Genomic DNA, 25041 nt, shown 5'->3' on the forward strand with positions numbered 1-25041 from the left:
TTTTTATATTATTTATGTTAAATTTACAGATACTGTTGTGCAATGTCTCAGGAAACAAGCATCCAGATAAACAGTAAAAACTGCCAGTTATACGGCATCATGTTCATGTCAGAGTACATTGGACTTCAACGTAAGCTTTCACGGAAGACTGAAGGCACAATAGAAGACAAAACCATTAGTAACTCAGCAATAACTATTGCAACTAACTAGCAATAACTATTGATACAGGATACAATGAGTGACAGTGAATAAATTGGCTCAGCAAATATATAATAAATAACAAATAGAATCGTAAGACACCAGAGCAAAAGACTAACACAGTAAATAGTGAAGCGTACCAGACGAAACAATGGTTTTTCTTCAAATTAATTGTCCTCTCCTGAACCGGAAAACAGTGACTTTTTAACAAAAGAACCGCTCTTTTTGGCACCATCCGATACAACTGTGGGTAAATTTGCTATCGATTCTGCTGACCACTGCACACCTACAATATACAGGAGTTGTGCTTTCATTGTAGGGAAAGCCAACTACATATGACCATATATAAAAGTTTGAAAAATGCAGTCAAATTTTGCTCTATTACCTCATAATCATTTCAGCATATGAATTTTTCAACTTGCAATCTCAAAAAGTATAAAAATTAAACAAATGGGAATGATATCGAGTGTGAGACGGTTGACTTGCAACAAAATTCACATTTCACCATGTCTTACTCTGTTGTGTTGTAGGTGCAAAATATGTGGAAATGTGTTTAAAGCTAAAAAACGAACAGTTAATCGCCGTCATCACAAAACCGCCATAGACTGGAATCTCTTTCCAAAACGGCTCAAATGGGAGGTAATTGGATTTAAACTGACATTGAAAGCGTGTGCTCCCCTTACCTTAAAATAACTGTAATCATGAACTCTAAACCAAGTAAAAATGATAAAAAAAAATAATTTGTCGATACAAACTAATGATACAATAGTTACTGTACAGTCATTAAATTTAATAACTAGGTTTGGTTTTTCCTTTCAGTTAGCCAAACGTGTGAGTTTTGAAAGAGCCTGAAACAGATTAGACAATTTAGGATTAAGCAATTAGGGAAACATTTTCGGAACAAATTATTTACGTTGTAAGAGCGCCTACTGTATTTACTGCAAACAGAGACAATTGTTTTTTGAACTAAAACAAATTAAACAAAACGCTATGTACTCTGAAAATAATATTTGCTCCAACACACAAAGGTTTTGATATATGAAGCTAATATCAAGATTGAACAGCTTGGTAGGTAGCTCGTAAGTTGACTTCACACCCAGAGAGCAAAATAGTAAATGCAGTAATCTCCCCTGCTTGGTGTATTTACCTATTGCCGTTTCCGTGTATCGCGGGTTGTCGGCCTAAATTAGAATATGTATAGCGATCTACTATCCGTGTCAATGCCAACACATGAAAGCCAGCAAACAGTCTGTTGATATGACCGTCCCCTAGCAATGAGTGAGTTGATGTCAATGATAAAATGGGATCTGTTCTAAAAACAGCTCCTAAACGCTTACTACCTTGCTGAATTTTGGACTCTTCAACTCACTGAAAAAATATCAATAAAAAATAATATTGTATGTGCCTATACAAGTGTACCGCATGCACAAAGACATGTACAAAGACTTGTACATACGTACATGTTTAGTAATGGAAAAAATTTGGATAATAAAGCGTTATGAAGTGCTTGAATTTAGTACATATTTCATGAGAAGTTCAAGTTCGAGGTGATTCTGGAATGAACCCCATGAAGTAGGAAATATTACTGCATAACCAAAAAAATATTGGGCAGCTTTGGGAATCTGGGAAAAAGAGCGATGAGGATTTTCAGGTGGATGAACCAAGTTGCAGAACAAAGGCTAACTGCAAAGGATGTTTAAGAGATAAGTAATTATAATAGATGAGTTAATCAAATGTTACTACGGTTAATACCAGTTAATCAAATGTTACTACGGTTAATACCAGTTAATCGAATGTTACTACGGTTAATACTAGTTAATCGAATGCTACTACGGTTAATACTAGTTAATCGAATGTTACTACGGTTAATACCAGTTAATCGAATGTTACTACGGGTAATACTAGCTAATCGAATGTTACTACGGTTAATACTAGTTAATCGAATGTTACTACGGTTAATACTAGTTAATCGAATGTTACTACGGTTAATACTAGTCAATCGAATGTTACTACGGTTAATACTAGTCAATCGAATGTTACTACGGTTAATACTAGTCAATCGAATGTTACTACGGTTAATACCAGTTAATCGAATGTTACTACGGGTAATACTAGCTAATCGAATGTTACTACGGTTAATACTAGTTAATCGAATGTTACTACGGTTAATACTAGTTAATCGAATGTTACTACGGTTAATACTAGTTAATCGAATGCTACTACGGTTAATACTAGTTAATCAAATGTTACTACGGTTAATACCAGTTAATCAAATGTTACTACGGTTAATACCAGTTAATCGAATGTTACTACGGTTAATACTAGTTAATCGAATGCTACTACGGTTAATACTAGTTAATCGAATGTTACTACGGTTAATACCAGTTAATCGAATGTTACTACGGGTAATACTAGCTAATCGAATGTTACTACGGTTAATACTAGTTAATCGAATGTTACTACGGTTAATACTAGTCAATCGAATGTTACTACGGTTAATACTAGTCAATCGAATGTTACTACGGTTAATACCAGTTAATCAAATGTTACTACGGTTAATACCAGTTAATCAAATGTTACTACGGTTAATACCAGTTAATCAAATGTTACTACGGTTAATACCAGTTAATCGAATGTTACTACGGTTAATACTAGTTAATCGAATGCTACTACGGTTAATACTAGTTAATCAAATGTTACTACGGTTAATACCAGTTAATCAAATGTTACTACGGTTAATACCAGTTAATCGAATGTTACTACGGTTAATACTAGTTAATCGAATGCTACTACGGTTAATACTAGTTAATCGAATGTTACTACGGTTAATACCAGTTAATCGAATGTTACTACGGGTAATACTAGCTAATCGAATGTTACTACGGTTAATACTAGTTAATCGAATGTTACTACGGTTAATACTAGTTAATCGAATGTTACTACGGTTAATACTAGTCAATCGAATGTTACTACGGTTAATACTAGTCAATCGAATGTTACTACGGTTAATACTAGTCAATCGAATGTTACTACGGTTAATACCAGTTAATCGAATGTTACTACGGTTAATACCAGTTAATCGAATGTTACTACGGTTAATACCAGTTAATCGAATGTTACTACGGTTAATACCAGTTAATCGAATGTTACTACGGTTAATACTAGTTAATCGAATGTTACTACGGTTAATACTAGTTAATCGAATGTTACTACGGTTAATACCAGTTAATCGAATGTTACTACGGTTAATACCAGTTAATCGAATGTTACTACGGTTAATACCAGTTAATCGAATGTTACTACGGTTAATACCAGTTAATCAAATGTTACTACGGTTAATACTAGTCAATCGAATGTTACTACGGTTAATACCAGTTAATCGAATGTTACTACGGTTAATACCAGTTAATCGAATGTTACTACGGTTAATACCAGTTAATCGAATGTTACTACGGTTAATACTAGTTAATCGAATGTTACTACGGTTAATACTAGTTAATCGAATGTTACTACGGTTAATACCAGTTAATCGAATGTTACTACGGTTAATACTAGTTAATCAAATGTTACTACGGTTAATACTAGTTAATCAAATGTTACTACGGTTAATACCAGTTAATCGAATGTTACTACGGTTAATACTAGTTAATCGAATGTTACTACGGTTAATACCAGTTAATCGAATGTTACTACGGGTAATACTAGCTAATCGAATGTTACTACGGTTAATACTAGTTAATCGAATGTTACTACGGTTAATACTAGTTAATCGAATGTTACTACGGTTAATACTAGTCAATCGAATGTTACTACGGTTAATACTAGTCAATCGAATGTTACTACGGTTAATACTAGTCAATCGAATGTTACTACGGTTAATATCAGTTAATCGAATGTTACTACGGTTAATACCAGTTAATCGAATGTTACTACGGTTAATACCAGTTAATCGAATGTTACTACGGTTAATACCAGTTAATCGAATGTTACTACGGTTAATACTAGTTAATCGAATGTTACTACGGTTAATACTAGTTAATCGAATGTTACTACGGTTAATACCAGTTAATCGAATGTTACTACGGTTAATACTAGTTAATCGAATGTTACTACGTTTAATACCAGTTAATCGAATGTTACTACGTTTAATACTAGTTAATCGAATGTTACTACGGTTAATACTAGTTAATCGAATGTTACTACGGTTAATACCAGTTAATCGAATGTTACTACGGTTAATACCAGTTAATCGAATGTTACTACGGTTAATACCAGTTAATCGAATGTTACTACGGTTAATACCAGTTAATCGAATGTTACTACGGTTAATACTAGTTAATCGAATGTTACTACGTTTAATACCAGTTAATCGAATGTTACTACGTTTAATACTAGTTAATCGAATGTTACTACGGTTAATACTAGATAATCGAATGTTACTACGGTTAATACCAGTTAATCGAATGTTACTACGGTTAATACCAGTTAATCGAATGTTACTACGGTTAATACTAGTTAATCGAATGTTACTACGGTTAATACACGTTAATCAAATGTTACTACGGTTAATACCAGTTAATCGAATGTTACTACGGTTAATACCAGTTAATCGAATGTTACTACGGTTAATACTAGTTAATCGAATGTTACTACGGTTAATACTAGTTAATCGAACGTTACTATGGTTAATACTAGTTAATCGAATGTTACTACGGTTAATACTAGTTAATCGAATGTTACTACGGTTAATACCAGTTAATCGAATGTTACTACGGTTAATACCAGTTAATCGAATGTTACTACGGTTAATACTAGTTAATCGAATGCTACTACGGTTAATACTGGGCAACAAAAAGATCAATTTAACAAGCCAGAAAAGAGTCCTCACCTGAATTCCACCGCCTCTTCACCGCTTCCTGTATATCTTCAACCTTTGGAATCTACAACAGCATGGCTCGTACACATGCTAGATGGCACTTGCTCTTACATAAAGAAGGTGCAAGACTAGAATATTACAAAACTTACTACAAGAAATACTAAAATCCATTTTAGATTTGTCTCCCTTGATATGACTCAAATATATATGGCTGTCATATGACTATTAGATATCTGCTGCACAGCACTTTCTGTGACCTGTGCAATTGCTTGGAAAGAGCAAACATATTTGCTGTTTTTATATTTTTTATTTTAGGCTATAAAAAGAGAGGTGCTGTTTCTAGAACATTTAACTGATTTTAATAAAAAAGAATTTATCTTTACAATAATAAAAGCAATGTCTGTCCGAATCCACACCAATAGCAATAGAAAAAGAATTGCTTCACACCGGGATTGAACTCCTATACTCCCATTTAGCGTTCAGCGCACTAACCACTATACCACTCAATCGCTTCAACTCTCACTCATTAATTATCCATATACTGATTCTTATTACGATCTCTCACAGTGCACGAAACTGCCAAGTCTGTTAGTTCAACTAATAATAAATCTTGCTATCTTTCAAACTATTTCCATAGTGATAAAATATGCGGTATTAACAGACAATAGACCTAGACAGACAATAGGCACGAGTTCTTGGTGATACGCCCGAGAAAAGTACAGTGTCATAATAATGCATAGATGTATATATCCAGCTACAGAACTATGATAATAAATGTTTGCATCTATTATTGATCTGTGCAAGCATGATGGTTAACTAGATTGTTCCATGAGGAAATAACTCCCATCTCACATTTTTCCTGCAATGTGTAGACAACTGCAATGAAACCTTCAAACCAGGTACAGTAATACTTCAACTTACGAGTGCTCCAACGTACGAGAAACTTGAGGTACGAGCCAGCTTTTAAGCACGGTTTAGCACTAACATATGAGCCATATTTAAGATACGAGCAAGTGAGTCAGTTGCCAAGTATGCCGAAGGTGTTTTATAACAACAGCATCAATCTGTATTTTCAACTGCACAGGTTATAATTTTGTACCGTGTTTTTGTGCACGCGTTTCTGTGCAGAATTATGTGAATTAAAAGTACTGTGCGTAGACCGAAAGTTTGCCAGTAAAATGAAAAATAATGCAAAGAAAATGCAAAGGATAACAATTGATATTAAACGGAAAATTATTGAAAAATATGCGAAATGTGTATGCATTATTGAGCGAGCTAAGCAATATGACAGAAATACATCCACAATTATCAAACAGAAAAATTATATTCAGGGTATTTAGCTCGCAAAATTACTAACCGTAGTTTCTAAACGGCGCAGCGATCTTCACCACCGCTGATGGAGAGACCGCTCAGGCATTGGATATAAGATAAACAATTGGCCGGTGACAGCGTAACTGAAACGACGCTATTTGAAAAGGCCGGTGCTACCTATCAAAACTATAAAAATAGACATTCGGACAAGTTGGCTTGTGGTCGTGCATTAAACTTTTGTGACGACACCTGTGTTCGTCCTAATCGCAACATGTTGAAAGGGCGACAAAGGCAAACGTCCTTAGATAGGTTCATCTTAAAACGGCCGGCTAGTCGTGAAAGCGAAACAAAGGGAAAATTAGCTAACTAGCGAGAAACTTCAAACTATGAACGCCGAAGAAATTTTAATTACGTTAAGTTAAAAATGAAAGTTTGCTTTTAGATTTGCTTCTAAGTTTGTCTTTTAAGACTGATAAAATCCAAATTTATCAAAGTCAACTGTTGTAATGAAGAATAACTTATATATCTCTCTCTGGCAAATGCTAGCGTTAGCTGCTATTGTATGTATTTAATTTTACATTTTAATTTAACACATTTCCTTGCATTATTTTTATTTGTTGCTTTTTAAAAGCAAGTGGTAAGTTAGGAAAATAACCAACATGTTGTTTCTGTTACAATATCTTGTTTTGAGTGTTTCATTTGCATTTTACAGAGTATGGAAACCAATAAATATATATTTAATTGTTCTAAATATAAATAAATTGCACCAACATGCGAGTAAATTGACATACGAGCTCAGTCTCGGAACGCATTAAGCTCGTAAGTTGAAGTATGACTGTACACAGTTACAGAAACACACGCTATATCAATAAATCCCACTTTGTCATCGTAGGTGTATCTGTCAGTCACAGGTTTCAACATCATTTCCCCGATTTTATCCAAACTTCACCTGGATATGCTCTGTTTTCCACCTTTCTGCCTTTTGAAACCAACAATGTTTAGTTTCAAAAATCCATTCGGTTCCTGAAAACCTCTTAATCACCGACATCGCTGAACTTACCACTAGAAAGTAAGTAAAATTTAATACTTTATATATTTATTTTCATGTATTATTTTATGTATCAATTTAAGTATACTAACTGAGGCTCTGAATAAAACTAAAAACTGCTAAAAAATGCCTCATGAGCTGCGAGCCAAAAATATATCAGCTTGTAGAAAAAGTTCTCTGCTTTCCAATGCATATTTATTTTAGCCTCTATGTCACTTGATGTAGGCTATGCTGGCTCTGTTATACCATTTGACAACCAGGAAGCCATTATCCTAACCGCGCTTGCGATGGACCAAGGCTCATAACTCTTCTATTGCACCTAGACGGCCAATTTTACTGCAAACTATAGCAAACATTTGAATATGTGCAATGAGTTGTGGGGGTCTTCCCATGTTTTGTGACGATTCTGACGACCCGGCGACAGGGATATTTAAAAAGTGACAGACGAGACGACCATTTATCAATGTAGGTGACGATAATTGTGTAAGTAGGATTACTAAAGGTACGGCGACACGTAACAAATATTTCGTTAGTTCTGAGTTCTGGCCGAAATCACGAAAAATTAGATTACTGTAAACAAACTATTAGCGAGCACGATTCTAGCAGCTTTAGCAATTACTATAGTCCAAGACATGTATCGTGACACATAATAAAAGTATGAAAGCAATTCAACATACATGTAGAACACATGATGTAACTGTTTAAGTTGCGCTATTCTATAATTTTAAAATTTATGTAGTCCAAGAACATAATGCGACACGCAAGAAATATATTGCGGAAATTCACCATAGTAAATACGATGCAACCGATATGATTGCGCTAAAGATGGCAACATCTTCTACCACAAAACTTTTGCTGCTAAAAAGGAAATACAGCGTACCCTCGAGATACGATTACCATGATATACGATTTTTTCACCATACGAAGTCAAATATTGTGAGATCTTCACCTCGCTATACGAATTTTATTTCACCATACGATTTTGAAAAAAGTTTCGCCCGAGTCAAAATTTGGCGGTCGGTGTGCTCATAACGCATGTCGAAATAAAAACGACATCGAAACATAGTTTGCCGAATACTTTTTCAGAACGTTTAGAAGAGACACGATGATCGACTTCACTCACGGCATCATTCCGCGTGGAAAATTTCGTGTGAAATTCACAAGAGAAAGCAAATATTCACTTGTAGCGTTATAATATATTTTACTATAAACTTTTAGTCAGCATACGTATACAACTACAAGTATTTATATTTCATTCTTTAGCTATGGAATCTGAGACCGACACAAACGTTACCAAACGAAGGAAAAATGATTTCTATGTCAACAAAGGTGGACTTCGTAAATAAGAAGCAGGTGCACGTATTATTAACATTGTCAAGGAATATGATCGTAACCAATCAGCATTTGCAATTATTATCAAAACAAGAACTCCATTAAAGCAAGCACAGGAAGGAGCTTACGACTGAAGATTCAAAGGAGTTAGAAGGCCATGCACTCAACCAGCATTCTAAATGAGCAAACATTTAGCAAGGGCGAGGAAGTAGAAGATACAGCAAACCCCACATCGGCAGAAATATTTCAAGTGATTAATTTACTGATGTGGACTGGTATATTAAAACAATGCATGTATAATATTTTATCTCATGTGTGACATATTTTTCATATTTTATTTGTTTCCTTCTGATTTTATGTTTTATTTCCTTGTTTAACCATGTCTTTGAAGGTGGGCTTGTTATCTCCTACGTGAATACAATTCATCGTATGTATGTAACTCATATAACTAACTACTCAAGATAGTTGACGCATCCACTTTACTTTCTGAAACTTGTTAAAGCCCTGTCCTATACGGTATAAATACGTACAAACTTTGTACGTACGGTTACATTTATTCTTGTGCACATTTCATACAAGAAGAAATACTGTAGCACCTTCTCTGGATCCTACTACAAGAGTTAGCTAGCTAGCAGTTTTTTACTCTAGAAGAAAAATTGGACAGGACTAGACAACTTCTTTTAGCCTGCTAAAAATTCCATTTCATTACGTATTAAATTAATCTTCAAGTGTACAGCAACATAATTAGCATTGATACGTTTTTGCCTCCTCTCTGCTTCATTTGCTATATGTGCCAGCTAGAGTCAAGTTACTCCAAAGGTATGTACATCCTGTATAGTAAATAAAATCTCATTTTTCTTGTCGGTAGCCATTAAATGGTCAGGCGTGTGAGAGGCCGCTTTTGATAACTGCATCGCTCGGCCTTTCTTATTAATTCTGGTTAAAAAAAGTTTCAACCAGACACGCTGAATTTTATAATGAAAGTGAAGACAGAAACTTATGAATGATAAACCTCGTGATAAACAGTTGAAATTCAGTAAAATAGTTCAAAATACATACTAAAAATCAGTTTAAAGTGTAAGTTTTGCAAGCCAAACTTATTCGAAGTAAATTCAATGTTTATGTTATGCGTACATTTTGAAGGTAAGAACTCCTTACCGTACAATCTGCATTTGGTAAGCAGATTATACGTAATTTTGCATTTTACAGTATTGCAGATTATAATCACTAGGTGCACTTAATACAATGCAGCTACTGTATGTAACTATAGTTACTAAAATTAACATACTATTTTGTTACTAATTTTCAATATATACAGCATTTTTATAAATTTTTGGACGATTTTTATCTTCTTTTTTTTCATTGTATAATTACAATGGTTTCTATACCCGGACATACGATTTTTTCACCATACGATGCCAACCTTGGAACGGATTAACATCGTATCTTGAGGGTGCACTGTACAATTAAAAAATAAACAGTTTGTAGCTAATGCGTCCAAACAATAAATACATACAATAACGCAATCTAAGCAGTTGCATCGCGTGTACTATGTTGAATTGCACTTATACTTTTATTGTGTGTCATTATACATCTCTTTGACAATACTAATTGCAAAAGCTGCTGGAATCGTGCTCGCTAGCACGATTCTAGCAGCGCAGAATAATTCTGTGTGTTTCACTCATTTAGTGATTTCGGTTAGAACCAACAAAAAATTTGTTACGTGTAGCCGTACCTTTACTAACCTATTATTTGTCCATAAATCAACACGTTCAACCGAAACTTCACTAGTTTTAGTTTGAAGCATCTGGTCCTGCATTTATAGACTGCCAAATAATTAAAGTAAACAGCAATGAAATGCCACGACATTGACAGCAAATCCGTTTCCCAGTCTGTGACTGACAGTGAATATTAAAGACAATCTCGGTCTATTTTCAGTACAAGAAATGTAGCCCTAAAAGCCTGAGACGGCTGTCACTCTTCGCGGAGTAATCAGCAATGCTCCCAAACATTACTAATAAGTTTGTGAAGGTCGCTGATTGAGCCATGCTTTTGGTTAGCAGAAGTTCAAACAGCATGTTTCAGGGTTTTAACTGCAATCCAGTGCCACCAGAATGGATATTTGTATTAAAATAACGAATGTGAACAAAGAGGTTGTTTTGGTTGCCAACTTGTAAAAGGTGACAGTGATTTTAAAAGTGACGACAGTGATTTTAAAAGTGACTATTCTGACGACAAATCTGTGTGGTAGGACCCCCAGTTGTTATGCAATATTGTAGAATATATTTACAAATCCCAAAAATTAGTAATTAATTTTGCTAACTTCTAAACTATATCAATAGCGATAAAATTATTATGATCAAATTGTGAAGCAACAAGTAGGGACTGCTTTCAAAATGTACTACTGTGTTAGGGATGAGTGTTTACAGCGAGAGTTGTCCACTCCAATGAAGTGTTGTGGGAAATCCAGAAATTCAGATGACTGAGGCCAATTATCATTGGTCAACTTATTTGTTAGTTTCTATTGGTCAAATTATTTGCTATTAGTCAATGTAGTATTGCTCATTTGATAGTGTCGGTGTGCGTAGCCCCAGCAAATACCTACAGTAAGCATCGGCAACAGGTTATGTCTGTGTGTGGCCAAGCGCTCAGTTGAACTTGATGTCCGTAAGTGTTCATTTTGCTGCCAGACACTAACTAATAACAAACATGCCTTGTGCTAAAATTTGAGATATTGCCAATTCTTAAACCCTGAATGTCCAGTTACAAAACAATTTTTTGAAAAGGCCTAAATATTTGATATCACATTTTTTCTATTTTTACACAAATGTGCAGACTTCCCTCTCACCTGCCGAATGTAGTCATTTGTAGTCGGTATAACTGATTCGCGGAACCCTTTTAGCACTTCTGCTCCATCTTCTGTAGAGGGTGACCAGACACCTGCTTTTGTTGTAACATAAACAGCTCCTCCGACGAGCCCACATTTGGCGGTCAGGCTGTCAACGATAAAATCGAATCAAGCCAATGAGTATTTTTCTTTAAAGATTGACTTGCAACAAAATTCACAATATGACATCAAAAGATTCACCATGTCTTACTCTGTTGTGTTGCAGATGCGAAATATGTGGGAATGTGATAACAAGCGCTTAAAAGCGAACAGTTAATTGCAGCCACACGAGACCGCCGTAATTTGGATTCACTTTCCAAAATGGCTAAAATGTGACGAAGACTTGGGAAATGGTTTCTTTTTATACTTTCATGCAACCTGATTCGTCGAAATATTTTCACAAATATACTTTACGCATTTAATAAAACTATGTCTATTGTTCTTACGCGTCTGTTTTATCGTCATTGTAATGCTGTCACTTTTAGCAGTGATATCTTTCAACTTACCATAAAAATTTGTTTAATTTTTTAACCTTAGCTCGAAGGAGTACATATCATTATCTGATAATCATGACGAGCCTGTTGGTCATCTGTGATAATATAAAAGTGCTGCAGAAATTATTTGCGAAGTATTGGTTCACATGATCAGATTACGACTTGATGATTAGATCAAGCCGAAACAAAACTGTAAAGTAGCGAGCATTTATATTTGATTCGGGGTCTTCGGTAAAACCCGAAGTGTTTTGTCATAAACTAGTGCTACGATAAGTTTTATATTGAGCGTTTTATTAGCCTTTCAATTCACGTGAGAACATCAGGTGACAAGACAATAACCAAACTAATGACTACATCAGAGAAATAAACAGATTCCAATCTACAGCGGCTCTTCGTTTTGAGATTGTTCTGTTTTGAGTTTCTTTCTGTTTTGAGCTTTTAAGAGCTTGTAATCACATTTCCACATATTTTGCACCTTCAACACAGCAGAGTAAGACATGGTGAATCTTTTGACACCAAATAACTGTAATGTGAATTTTATTGCAAGTAAACCTTTAAAGATAAACAAGCTTTATAAATACAGTCATACCTCTACATGTAACATGTCCGACATACGGAAACATTGAGAGACAAGCAAAATTTCAATAAAGTTTCAGTCTTGAAATATGAGAAACGTTTGAGATACGAACATGAAGCGGGTTCTCAATGGCCACTTAATGGCCAGCTATGTGGGAGGCCGTTTTTGAGAACAGCATCACTCGGTCTTTTTCGTCGAACCCTTTTGAAAAAAGTTATAAAAAGGTCAACTAAAAGTTATAATGAAAGCGAGGCAAACAGCGCCAAGCCGGAAACCAATAATAAAAACTGAGACAATGTTAAAGTTATTGTAAGTTTAGTAAAATACTAAAACTTAGCTTCAAGCAGGGTGTAGTAAGTTAAATTCATTTGAATTAAATTAAAAGTTGGTGTTAAGTTACATAGCGTCACATAAGTCTAATGTACTGAACGCATTGCTGTCACGTCTCTCTCACACCACTGTTAGCAACTACGCTTGTCTTGAAGGTAATAACTCCATACAGTGCTGTACATAGTAATGATACACTTTATTGCAGATCATAACCACTAAATAAGTATTTGTTACGTTGTGAGTGTAGGTGCTGAATTACAACAAATGAATGTTTTTCCATCGTAATATCCTGTTTTTGGTTTTTTTTTTCGAAGTATGGGAGCAGATTAATTTAGATTTAGTGATTTTATATAGGATTGCATTGAGATACGAGAACATTGAAATTTTGTATAAGCTCAGTCCCAGAATGCATTAGGCTCAAATGTTGAGATATGATTGCATGGTGGTAAATATAAGGCTATGTTTACACCTGCACTGCTAGAGAGGAATACTTCTGGTACATTGTCCTGATGCAAAACAAGCACAATAGAGCATGATCAATAACACATTCACATCACTATGTACAAAAACGGTGTAACCAATCTATCGCGTAAAAATCACTTTGTGCTCAGATCTGCAAATCATAAACATACCAGTACAAATTAATTTAATTACTCACACAATCCAAAACTTAACAACGCCTCAACAAACATACATAAAATTATATATACAAACAAATATAAAAACCATAATATAAAAAAACATTGAATGCAAAACTGCTCAAAACTAAATTGTACGCAAGAACTACATTAATGAGGATTCTTTTGTTATTCCTATTTCTATTATTACTCCTTTATTTCTATTGTTATTCCTCTATTTCTATTGTTATTCCTCTATTTCTATTGTTATTCCTCCATTTCTATTCCTTTATTTATGTTGTTATTCCTCCATTTTTATTGTTATTCCTCTATTTCTATTGTTATTCCTCTATTTTTAGCGTTATACCTCTATTTCTATTGTTATTTCACCTTAATAATATGCGATAGAAAAAGGATAAGCTCGGCATGTTGTAGAAATGATGGGAAAAAGAAAAGGCATAGCACACTCTAGCATAAGAAAATTGATTATCACTAGCTATTATTACTGATTATTATTAACTCAATATTACTAGCTGTGGATTGCTGTCTGTCGGAAATCGACAATGACTTGCATCTTAGCGATGTCTGTTTGGGTCGAGCAGTATGGTAGAAAAGAGGTGACCCAGTTCTCAGTAACTGTGAGATTAACGTGAAGGGATGCCTTTGCAACACGTCCAGTCTGATAGAGCCAAGTAGCCATTTTACTTGCCTAATGTGCGAAGGACAGAGGTGGATCTTTAACATGCCCAGATTGTTGGTGTGGTACACGGGGCCTTTAAATTATAGTCTAGATCCAAAAGACCCAGCAATTTGGGGTTGAAAGCTTGCTGAGAGCTTTTTGTCAGATCGGCATTAAGCAGGACTCGCACCACCAACCCCATGGTTGACAATCAAAGACGCTACCACTCGACCACCCTGACACTACTAGCTAACATGAATAAATTTAAAACCAACTTAGCTCATTCATTTTTATTATTACAATTTGAATTTTTTAGAAACCTTTGCATCTTTGGACAATTGAAATTGTGGAAAGTACAGGTGGCGAATCAATTCATGACTGTGGTGGTATACAATGAAACCTAAGAGTCAATCTGTGAGAAAAGACTCAATTTTGGTAATTGCATTTGCTCTATTTTCTCTCTATAAACCTCTTTTGCACAAACAAGGCATACGTGAACGCAAAACAAGCGCTCGACAAACCCTAGAAAGCCTCAACTACTACCATATACGAGTCACTACGCATCAGCAAACACTGCTTATGAGATCCTGCAAACAAATTCAATAAGGAAGCCAGTTATTAAGGTAAGAATGTCCATAATACTTAATAAAAAATAAAAGTGAGACATGACAATTGCTATCACTGAACTTGAAGTCAGTATTCGAAAAGGTACAAAAAATAAAAAAAGTCTTACAGATGAAAATTCTCTCAAACGAAAACAAATGCTGACCTCTCTCATCTGCCTATGACCGCATTGTCAAGCATGGAAGTTGCAATCCCCCCTGCAAAAGTCAAGCAACCTTTGCCTATGCCTCTATTAATCTTTACTACCACAACTTTCTAGCAAAATCCATAAAAAAGATCTGATGATTGGCACACACAACTTAGCAATACACAGCCATATGCTAATACTCCATCGGAACCATATAAAGTGCCCTTGCGTGTGCTTCTGGGAGTTTTTTCTATAGAGAGTTTTTTTTCTTTTAGGTATATGTTTTTTTGGTTACCATAGTTTAGTTGCAAAATGTAAGGAGCGCCGAGTGGTCGAGACATACAGCATATTTGAAAAAATGTTAGTCTCAAGGAAATAAGGACAGCCGAAGAGGCATTTAACATCTTGGGAGTTGGTGAGTGCAGACATGTTATATATAGGCATCAGTCTTGTTCTAATACTATGAGGTATCTATTAATATAGTACTATTATTATATTGTAACAATTAATATATTATAATAATGTTACTACTGTACAAATAAAATTAAAAAAGTTAACATCGAAAAGTAGAAAAATGGTATCAGGTATCTATTATTACCCGTGTCAAAATAAAATGAGATACAGAAAAATCTGAATAATTGAAAAACAAGAGACTGTAACTATATTTTTTGTAAAAACTTTATAGCTATATGAGCAATTCTGCTTAGTACGATGTGATTTGCGGGTGAATATTTAGAAAAATGCTTAATAGTACGAACATGGGCGTGCACTTAATTGGTATCATCAATAAAACTAGAACAGCTATAACATATATACTGCCCTGATCTGACAAAACACAGCTCAAATTTGGTAAAATTTGACTTTTTCAGCGTTTTACAGACTACAACTTAGCGCATAATATCCACCAAGCCTTTCACCAAAACAATTATCTGAACTGCAATTTTGATGCATTTAAACTACGAAACACAGTAACTGTGATGAACTTGCTTTTATGCCCTCGCATAACACAGCAGCTGCACTTGCTGTGTTCTGACTGAAATTGAAACTGTTAATAGTTAATCTAGTTATCCTTTGGATAACATAGCAAGTGATTTTGGTTGGTGGCATTTTATAAAGTCGATTCGTATTGACATCGTTGCTCTAACACAACTGCGTACTTGCTACCATGGATGAACAAGGGTCATCAACTGAGAATACCGCATATGGTAAGTAAAATTATTACTTTACTAGCAATTTACATCATGCAAATCCTTTTGTTCACTGTTTCATATCATATACAATGTTTTAAACACTATATCATGGATAAAACACACTACACTGTTGTTCATGCACTGTTATTGATGGGCTGCAATCCATTGCTACACCCATTAAAATACACAGATCTAACAGTACTATTAGTAAATTCTTTTAATATTTTTAGACATGACAATTGATCAAACACCTGTAAAAAGACATCGCACAGATAGTGAGAAAAAGAAATGAAACCTTGAGCTTCATCCATTAAAACCACCATGCCATTGTCGACGTGAATGCTTTCTCAAAATACATCAGAATCTTCGTACTGAGATATATTTAAACTTTTGAGAGCAAAACGACAACCAAGAGAAACAGGTAATACACCAGCTAGTGCAGACGGTTCCAAAGAAAGTCCACCTTTCTGCAAACTCTCCTCATCAGCTTATGTTTGTGTATCGAATGGTTAGTGGAGATGGACAACAGATATGAGAGTGCAAGTTGTTTTTTCTGGCAATACTTGGCTTTGGTCCAAAGTCTAGCATTGTTGATGAAACCAAGTCAATGTGTGACGACACATCACCAATCGCTACAAAAGATCGTAAAGGAAAGCAGGCGCCAAAGAATAAACTTTCTCCTCAGGTAATAGCAGACATAGATGCCCACATTGAATCATATGAGCATTCAGTCTCACATTATCGCCAGGCACATGCACCTCATCGCCAGTATTTGCCAACAAACCTGACGGTCAAGAAAAAGCACGAACGTTTTGTTGACGCTCATCCGTCGTTTCAAATATCATATACAACATACCCGCGCCAAGTAGAAAGCAAAAACATTTCTTTTGCAAAACTCGGAGAAGAATGTGAGAAGTGCATTGAGTTTGACATGAAGCACAGTCATGAAGACTTAGATGAAACCTGTGATGTTTGCAAAGAAAAAAACATTGCAATTGCATTTGCAATGCGCCAAAGAGGCACGAGAAGCTTACAAGCAAGATGGTTGCAGCTTGAAACCTAATGTTATGGTCAGGAGTGCAAACATGCAGAAGGTGCTGATGTTGCCACGCACTCCTGGTTGTAAAAGTGTATGCTTCACACAACGATTAACGACATCCCATGAAACATTTGCTCCGGCGGGTGAGTACATAAAAAAGGGTATCGTACCAACTCAAAGTTTTATTTGGCATGAAAGTGAAGCTCCTGACGTAGCAGCAATTTTTGCTCTGGCCCTGGCTAAAGACCGTAATTATGATGAAATAATTTACTATCTTGATAACTGCTTTTGACAAAATAAGAACTGGACATTGTTTACAGCCATTTAGAGCTTGTTAACTCCGACGTAGTGAAGTCTGACATCATAACCTTGAAGTTCTTTGAGCCTAGACATACTGTCATGTCTGCAGATAGCATTCATACAAAAATAAAAAAGAACATTGGCCATCGAAAACTTTTTGACTTAAGACTTGAAAGTATGTTACCATATGCCAAACATTCAAGTAACAGAAGTTAAACATTCTGATGTGCGAATCTTTCAACCCCACCTACCAGCTGCAAAACGTCGGAATGAGGGCACACTTCTTTCAGAAATAAAAATTGCTCAATTCCGAAGAGGGGAACAGAAACTCTTATACAAAACCTCGTATCAGCAAAAAACTTCAGATTATTCGACTTCTTACCAGCAAGACATGCACTAATCTTGAGCGATAAGTCGACTGCAGCCCAAAAAGGTTTCAGCAAAATACACAAGGAAACTCTTATTACCAACTTGGGACCTCTCATGCCTGCAAATAGACTCTAGTCTAGGAAAAACCTGGCTGAAAATTGAGATTGCTCTAATCACATTATTTTGAAACAATACCTATGCATTAAATTTTAGTCGGATTAAACATGTTGCAGGTTATACTTAAATTATTGTCATCAATTCCTAATAAATTTTGTTTTGCTACATTACAGTTTTATACAAATACAGTTTTATTAACTCTCCATGCACATTACAGTGTTATACCAGCTCAGGCATGAATGGCAGTCATTGTTGAAAGTGCTCGCAGAACACAGCAACTAAAGGATTCATTAATTAAGAGATTTTTACATAATATATTCAAATTGTAACTCCTCATGTGTGTTTGCTACCCCATCTTCTCTATAATCCTATGATTTTAAAATGCCACTGCTACCGGGTAGACAGCAGTAAAAAATTCATCATGATAGAAAATATGCAAATTCGAACTTGCTGTGTTTTGTTGGATCAGGGCAGTATATAGGGACAATCACATGCATAGTTAGCTTGTGCGTGTATTTGGATGAGACTGGCATAGTAGAGACAAGTACTTCGTGAACAAATGAGGTTAGACAGATGGCTGAACAAAATAAACTTGACCATTTTTTGCAAGTTGATTTTCAATGATGAAAACTTGGCAATATGCTGGCACACGCTTATAAAACAAACCACCATTCAAAAAATCGTTAAAATATGAAGAGATAGTCAGCTTATTGATGCTAATGGCCCCGAAAAGTGTTTCCATCTATGATGGCTGATAATTGTATTGATGGAATCATGAGAGACCAACTACATCGTGCCAGTTTTTTCCTTTTTGCCCTAAATCGTGAGTCAATGACCACAAACTAAAAGAGCAATTGATAGACATGGATGATTTAGATCTGGCTGCCTGTGTATGAAAAACAAAGCAATAAAATTGCCTGAATAGGAAAAGCTTGTAGGAGAAAAACCTGATTTAAGCCTAGACTATGTAAAGCAATCAGGGCCAGCAAAGGATTGGCAGAAAAGTCAGTCTCTACTGCATAAATATAAAGATAAGTGCAGCATCTGTAACAAGAAGTCTCATCAAAAGGACAGATGTTGGAAAAAATTCAAATTGTCATTTCTGTTATAAAAAGGTTAGGTGAAAGCAGAAGCTTGCAAAAGAAAGAAGAGTACTACAAGTTCTAAGACGGATTAACTTAAATATGAGCCAGATAAATAGGCTAGCTTAGAGATGGGTTTAAACTCTGAATGACTAAACATGAGAACCATAGAAAATAATACTGAAACTCAAGGTTTTAATGGCAGATTTGAAGCTTAATTCACAAGAAGTTCAGTTTAAAATTGATATGAGGGCTGCTGTGACAGCATTTCCACAGTCCGAGGTTCAGTTTATAAACAATTTCACTCTTTCTACGAATGTTCTGAAAATAACAGGAAACCACGCACTTGAAGTGACATGCCATACCAGGCAATATTGAGCTCCTAAGTGGAACAAGTTAAGAAAACATAGTATCTGGTGAAAAACTCGGAGACACCACTTCAAGACGAACCTGTAAAACCGAAACTAAGGTTAGGCAATTTTGCTGATAGTGTGGAATATGATTAAAAATGTATTGGATCAGGATATAACCGAAGATGCTCGAAGGTCTTGGATCAATGAACACTGAAGTTTGAATCACCCTAGAAGATCAATGCACTCCTCTCGTCTCATCAATTCCATATACGGTAGCTGCAGAAAGAGAGTTTAGGAGTAATTGAGTACATCGAAAAACCAACTCAGTGGTATGCACCGTATATAGTGATTCCAAAAAAAAAAGATGAAGCTGTACGCATATTTCATGGATTCATATTTAAAGTTTACTGTAATGAGTAGCAGGCTATGGCCATTTTAGTTGGACTGTTAGCTGTGCATTTTGTGTCTCTTCTGGCCAAACAACTGGTCCTACTAATTGCAACAGAGTAATTCACAAAAAGTGGTCAGTGACATATTTTCGTTGCTGCCAGAATAAACAACTCAGGAATGTGGAATAAATATGATTGGACTTAATATACTAGAATTTACTGTCTGTTTAAAACTATTGGTCCAAAGATTATAACTAAAAGATATGAAATGGCATACAAGGCAAATTTTATTCTTTCTATACTTTATTTTCCATGCTTACATACGCTGCTTTGGCTACTTAATACTCTTGTTGAACTTCACAGCTAATTTTTTTCGAAGGTATGACTTTGTTTGAGTAAATAATAAAGACAATATTATTTTGTAAAAGCAGCTTGTTGTTCAATCACCTATAAGCAATTTGATACATATGTGTCGTATTTGTAGCTTGATTATGTAACAGTTTATCACTGTGTAGAGCTTGTATTAAATCTGATCTTTTCAGATGGTTTTGGATTTTTAATAGCCTGTGCATAGTCATCATATCACTATGTCAGGTTAACGGCCTATAGTAATTGATTGTCTCAATTACATAAGGGCATTGCTATTGGAGTGATTGTTGTTTTATAATACGAAAGTCATCTTTTCGGATTATGGGCTTACACTAACTGTTCATCACAGGTTAGCGTAACTATTGGTGTTGTAATAATAACCAGTAAGTTATTCTTTCGGGTTATGTGGCCACGCTTATACTGCTAATCGCGGTTTAGAGTGGCTGGTTAGGTAAATCTAGTTGTTAGGGTAAATAAATTACGGCGGCATTATAAAATTATAGCCCACAAGTTTTATCGAATTTGTTAATACACAAATATTAGGGAAAATCCTCCACACATGGACCTCAATAAAGTTACGGAGAGAATAGGAGAGAAAGTTAGGAGAGAATATCATTCTTTATCTACTGCAGATGAGACACTGGGTGAATTAGATCACTCTAGAGTAGTTAGCAAGCTGAAATCAAATTGCAGCTAATGGGAACTTGAGTTAAAAAACAGTCGCAAAAGCTTACCAAATTTATTACTTTTTTCAGAAAGTACTTTTGTAAATATTTCCATTTGTGGCATCAGCAGTACACTAGGTGGTTCCCGAAAAAGCTGCAAAAAGATATTGGTATACACAAAAGGGATGGGGTGTCAGATGGATGTCATATGGTTCATGGGGTTACAAAAAAAAATTATCCCCTGCTCCAAGTATTAGAAATGCTAAAGAAAGCAAGAATTACACTGTTCGAACTAAAAAAATTGAATTTGAAATCTATGAGCTGAAGTTTGAAGGTCATGTTATAAATGAACAAGGAATCCAGGCTGATACTGACAAGACTAAAGCCATCAAGTTTCCTACCCAATCGATGTAACAAGAAAGAACTCGGGTGCTCCTTTAGCATAGTAAATTATTTGGGCCATTTTTTCCCTCGGAGTCTAGGAATAATTGGCGTAAATTACTTGGGAATGATTGTGAATGGGTGTGGGGAGAAAAGCAACTAGAAAAATTCTACCACATGAGAGTTACTGGCAAAAATACCACTCCTTACATAGTAACAGCGGAGGCAATGATGAGTGCAGATTCATCTTAATTTGGTCTCCGACCAGCTGTGTTGCAGAAAGTAAATGGTGATTGGAAACTTGTGACCTATGCAACACGCAAACTCACTTATACAGTGAAGCGATACGTAGAGATGGAAAAAGAGACCTTGGTCACATGCTGGGCTTGTGATAAGTTTTTATATTGTTGTAATGCTGTTTGACTTTGATAGAGATATGTTTACCATATACTTGAATCAGTATGGCAGATGATGTTGGCATTGAAAATCAATTAATGTTGTTGCAGACAGCTCTTGAGCAAGACAGCGCGACAATCTCCGGAGATAACCGTAATAAACGCCAATCACTCTGTCATCAATCAGACTTACACCAGATGGTAGTAGAAGGTCAACAAAGATGTTTAAATGGACATTGCCCAAGCCTACACGTGATAAAACCTTCACAGACATTATCTTATACTGAAACCCAAACCCACATCAGGACCCAGGACTGATGCGAACTAAAAACCTCTGCTGAACTCGCATAGCAGAAACCGCACTTCTCCGCTCTCATAGTCCATCTCCGCTTTTGGGGTCACGACAAACGTGACAAACAGATGACGAACAGATTTTGCAACCACATTTCAATATTCTTATTTTAAAACCCTTCTGCGTCAGTATGATGCTAGCCAATAGAATTACAAGATATTTTCAACCAGCTATATATACAGAATATTTACCATTATTATAAAAGCGAAAAGTTTATCATTTTTCTATCAGATCCAGTATCCAGTAACTTTGGAAGCACACTCGCTGGCACACATACACTTATATCTATATTTACACTTGCACGCTCTCAGACTCTTTACCCGAGCTATTCACTGTTCAGGCAAGTAAATCTTTGTGTGACATAGCCTAGAGGCAGTTGTTTTTTTAGAGTGGTAGGAATATTCTTTTACATTTTTATGGTACGCTTTGCAACAATTTTAGTATATCTTGTACATTTTGTTCTCTGTTTTAATAGATAAAATTTGATAGATGGGCATATGCCACCAACCTCCTCCGGTTTTGTTATTTGGCATAGGTAACGGTTAAAAATCCTCGCTTAGCCTGCTTAGCTAAAATGATTGACTAGTTCTAGATGAAAAATATCACAGGGCTCAGTGTTGCCTCACAAACTAACCTGCACGACTTGAACTCAGTTTGTTGGTATTTCAAGTCTAGACATTACACCTAGAACCCAAATTTGCTCTTCAGCACACCACGTTCAAAACTTAACAAATTGGGTGCCCGACAATTGAGCAAAACAATTCTATTGGTGTGGTGGAGACAAATCTGAAGTGAAAACTTACTACAAAATCATCATCCATACGACCTATCAGTTCACTATATTCATATCGCATTATAGTTTTAGCCCATCATGGATTTTATTGTAATTACATCCCTCGCACAATATATCAAACTCGATTCTCAAATTTCTGTCCGAACCTCCCACACCTTTCTCGTCTGGCCAACGCAGGGTGGATTACCAAAAGGCCATTCTTTGGAACTAACTTCCTAGTACTAGCAAAAAAACAGGTGGCCCAGTTGAAAAAAAAACTCAAAATACATCTTTTAACAAGTGAATAAAACCTAATTACTCATACAAATTGATCTTGATTACGCGATGCCGACAAGCTCAACGCCACGACTAGTTATGCTAGTGCGTATTATGGGCTTCATCATTCTTCCAGTTTTTTTTGTTCAATTACTAAAGTTGGCGAAAATTAGTTCAAAATCAAATCAAAAGAGTAAAAATTTTTCAATTAAGATGATGTCACAGTCCTACAAAGTAATTAACGCCTCATGCAGCAAGTTGGCAGACAGCATTTCCAGATCCTTTTTATTGGAAAAGGAATGGGCTATAGAGGTATTGGCAAAGCCATCAGGAGGGATGGAAGGGTTAGAGGAGGATGATGTTAGAATCCTCTAAAAGTACCCTTCCAAAGCCAGAGAGCCTTTAATATCAACAACTCTTCCAGAGGCCATGGTGGCGAATTTCTATGGACCGGTTTGAAATGGACCAAAATCGTACCTCGTTACTGTGGATCATTATAGTAGACTTATTGTAGTCGATGAGTTGGAGGACTCAACCGATGCACAAAGACTGTAGCAAAGCAAAAAATATGGTCTGTTTGATAGGCGTGTTAAACCATATAACGATGATGGATAATGGCTCACAATTCATATCGAAGAAGTTCAAAGAATTACTAAAAACATGAGATGTTTATCATGTGACTAGCTCTTCTCGTAATCTGCATAACAAAGAATAAGCAAAACGTGCAATTTTTACTGTGACATCTATGAGTACAAAAGTAGATTTACAGACAGCTCTTGCTATGTACAGAAACACAGCCATAGCCGATGAACATTGTCCATCTCAGCTCCCTAACAGTAAAACCATGAACTATGAGAATTGTGTCTCAACACAAAATAGATACCAATAGACTAAGAATGTTTGAGGGAGAGCAAAAGCGAAAGCAAACAGTCTGGTACAATAATAGGCATGCTACAGGAGCGGTCTTTTCCATTCAGAATTTCAGACTCAAACAAGACCCCCAAGCAAAAAACTGTCATAGGAACTTGAGATAGAAAAGTTGTGGCAGCAGGTGAATCAAAGAATGTATTAGATAAAAAACAGAGCACTAATGTCAGGAACTTCTATGAATACACCACCAAATCAAAAGCCACTGATATCAGATAATGACTCATTAATGGATCAAGAAGCGGCTAACAGGGAGAATTCCCCCCTGTTAACAGGCATGTTTCACATGCCTGGTTTAACATAAGCTGAAACTGAAAAAAAGATTGCTATCCATTCTGTGAATCACATTTGTCCTATAAACAGTAAAATCAATCGGTATATGTAGATGATTGAGCTACTCCCAGTAGATCACATTGGAGTTGTGTACTCATTGCTACCACCTACTGCCTTCGCATGAAGCAATTTGTACACCAGGGTGGTCTGATCTACTTGCGTGGTAATAGCTTTGGAACTGTCAGTTTTCATTCAAAACTAGAGGAGAGCGAAGAGAGCTTGAGTTGTAGTGAGAGCTGGGATCGAGTTCAGTTATGGTGAGAATCTATGTACAACATTTCATATGAACAGTTCATAAATACTGTTGTATTTGGTCCAGTTTTTCACTGACATCTGCACAAGATCCAGCATAGTAGTGTTTACTCTGAACACTTGCATTTCTTACATTTCATTGACAGAGCACAATCTAAGATTTTTAAAATACGACAGGAAGCTATATTACTGCAATATCTTCATAGTTATTGTCTGAAAATTATATTTAACAAAAACTGATATTACTATAATGACATTTTTGAGCTCATAGTAAAGATGAGAGATAGTTCAAAATTTCCTTGTCCAGTAATCCGCAGTTAATGTAGAATGAGAAATAGAGATCACATGTAAAACATTTTCCTTTAGCTTAGGCACATTCA

The 25041-nt window shown here is 35.6% G+C and overlaps 2 protein-coding genes across 2 annotated transcripts in view; one reads left to right on the forward strand and one right to left on the reverse strand.

Moving 5' to 3' along the window:
- Positions 1–249: 249 nt before the first annotated feature.
- LOC137396442 (MICOS complex subunit MIC13-like) overlaps positions 250–25041 on the reverse strand; it is a 45730-nt gene continuing 20938 nt past the window's right edge. Inside the window, exons 2-4 of the mRNA XM_068082725.1 lie at positions 11614–11761; positions 5087–5138; positions 250–484 (exon numbers count right to left, since the gene is read on the reverse strand). Coding sequence (XP_067938826.1) covers positions 366–484; positions 5087–5138; positions 11614–11761 — 319 coding nt within the window. The 3' untranslated portion in view covers positions 250–365. The remainder of the gene's footprint in view (positions 485–5086; positions 5139–11613; positions 11762–25041) is intronic.
- LOC137396192 (uncharacterized) lies at positions 3582–4627 on the forward strand. The gene is made up of 2 exons (XM_068082353.1): positions 3582–4402; positions 4624–4627. Exons 1-2 carry the CDS (start codon positions 3582–3584, stop codon positions 4625–4627), a joined length of 825 nt encoding a protein of 274 aa, XP_067938454.1.

The sequence above is a fragment of the Watersipora subatra genome, chromosome 5 (genome assembly GCF_963576615.1).
Source record: "Watersipora subatra chromosome 5, tzWatSuba1.1, whole genome shotgun sequence".
NCBI classification, from domain to species: domain Eukaryota; kingdom Metazoa; phylum Bryozoa; class Gymnolaemata; order Cheilostomatida; family Watersiporidae; genus Watersipora; species Watersipora subatra.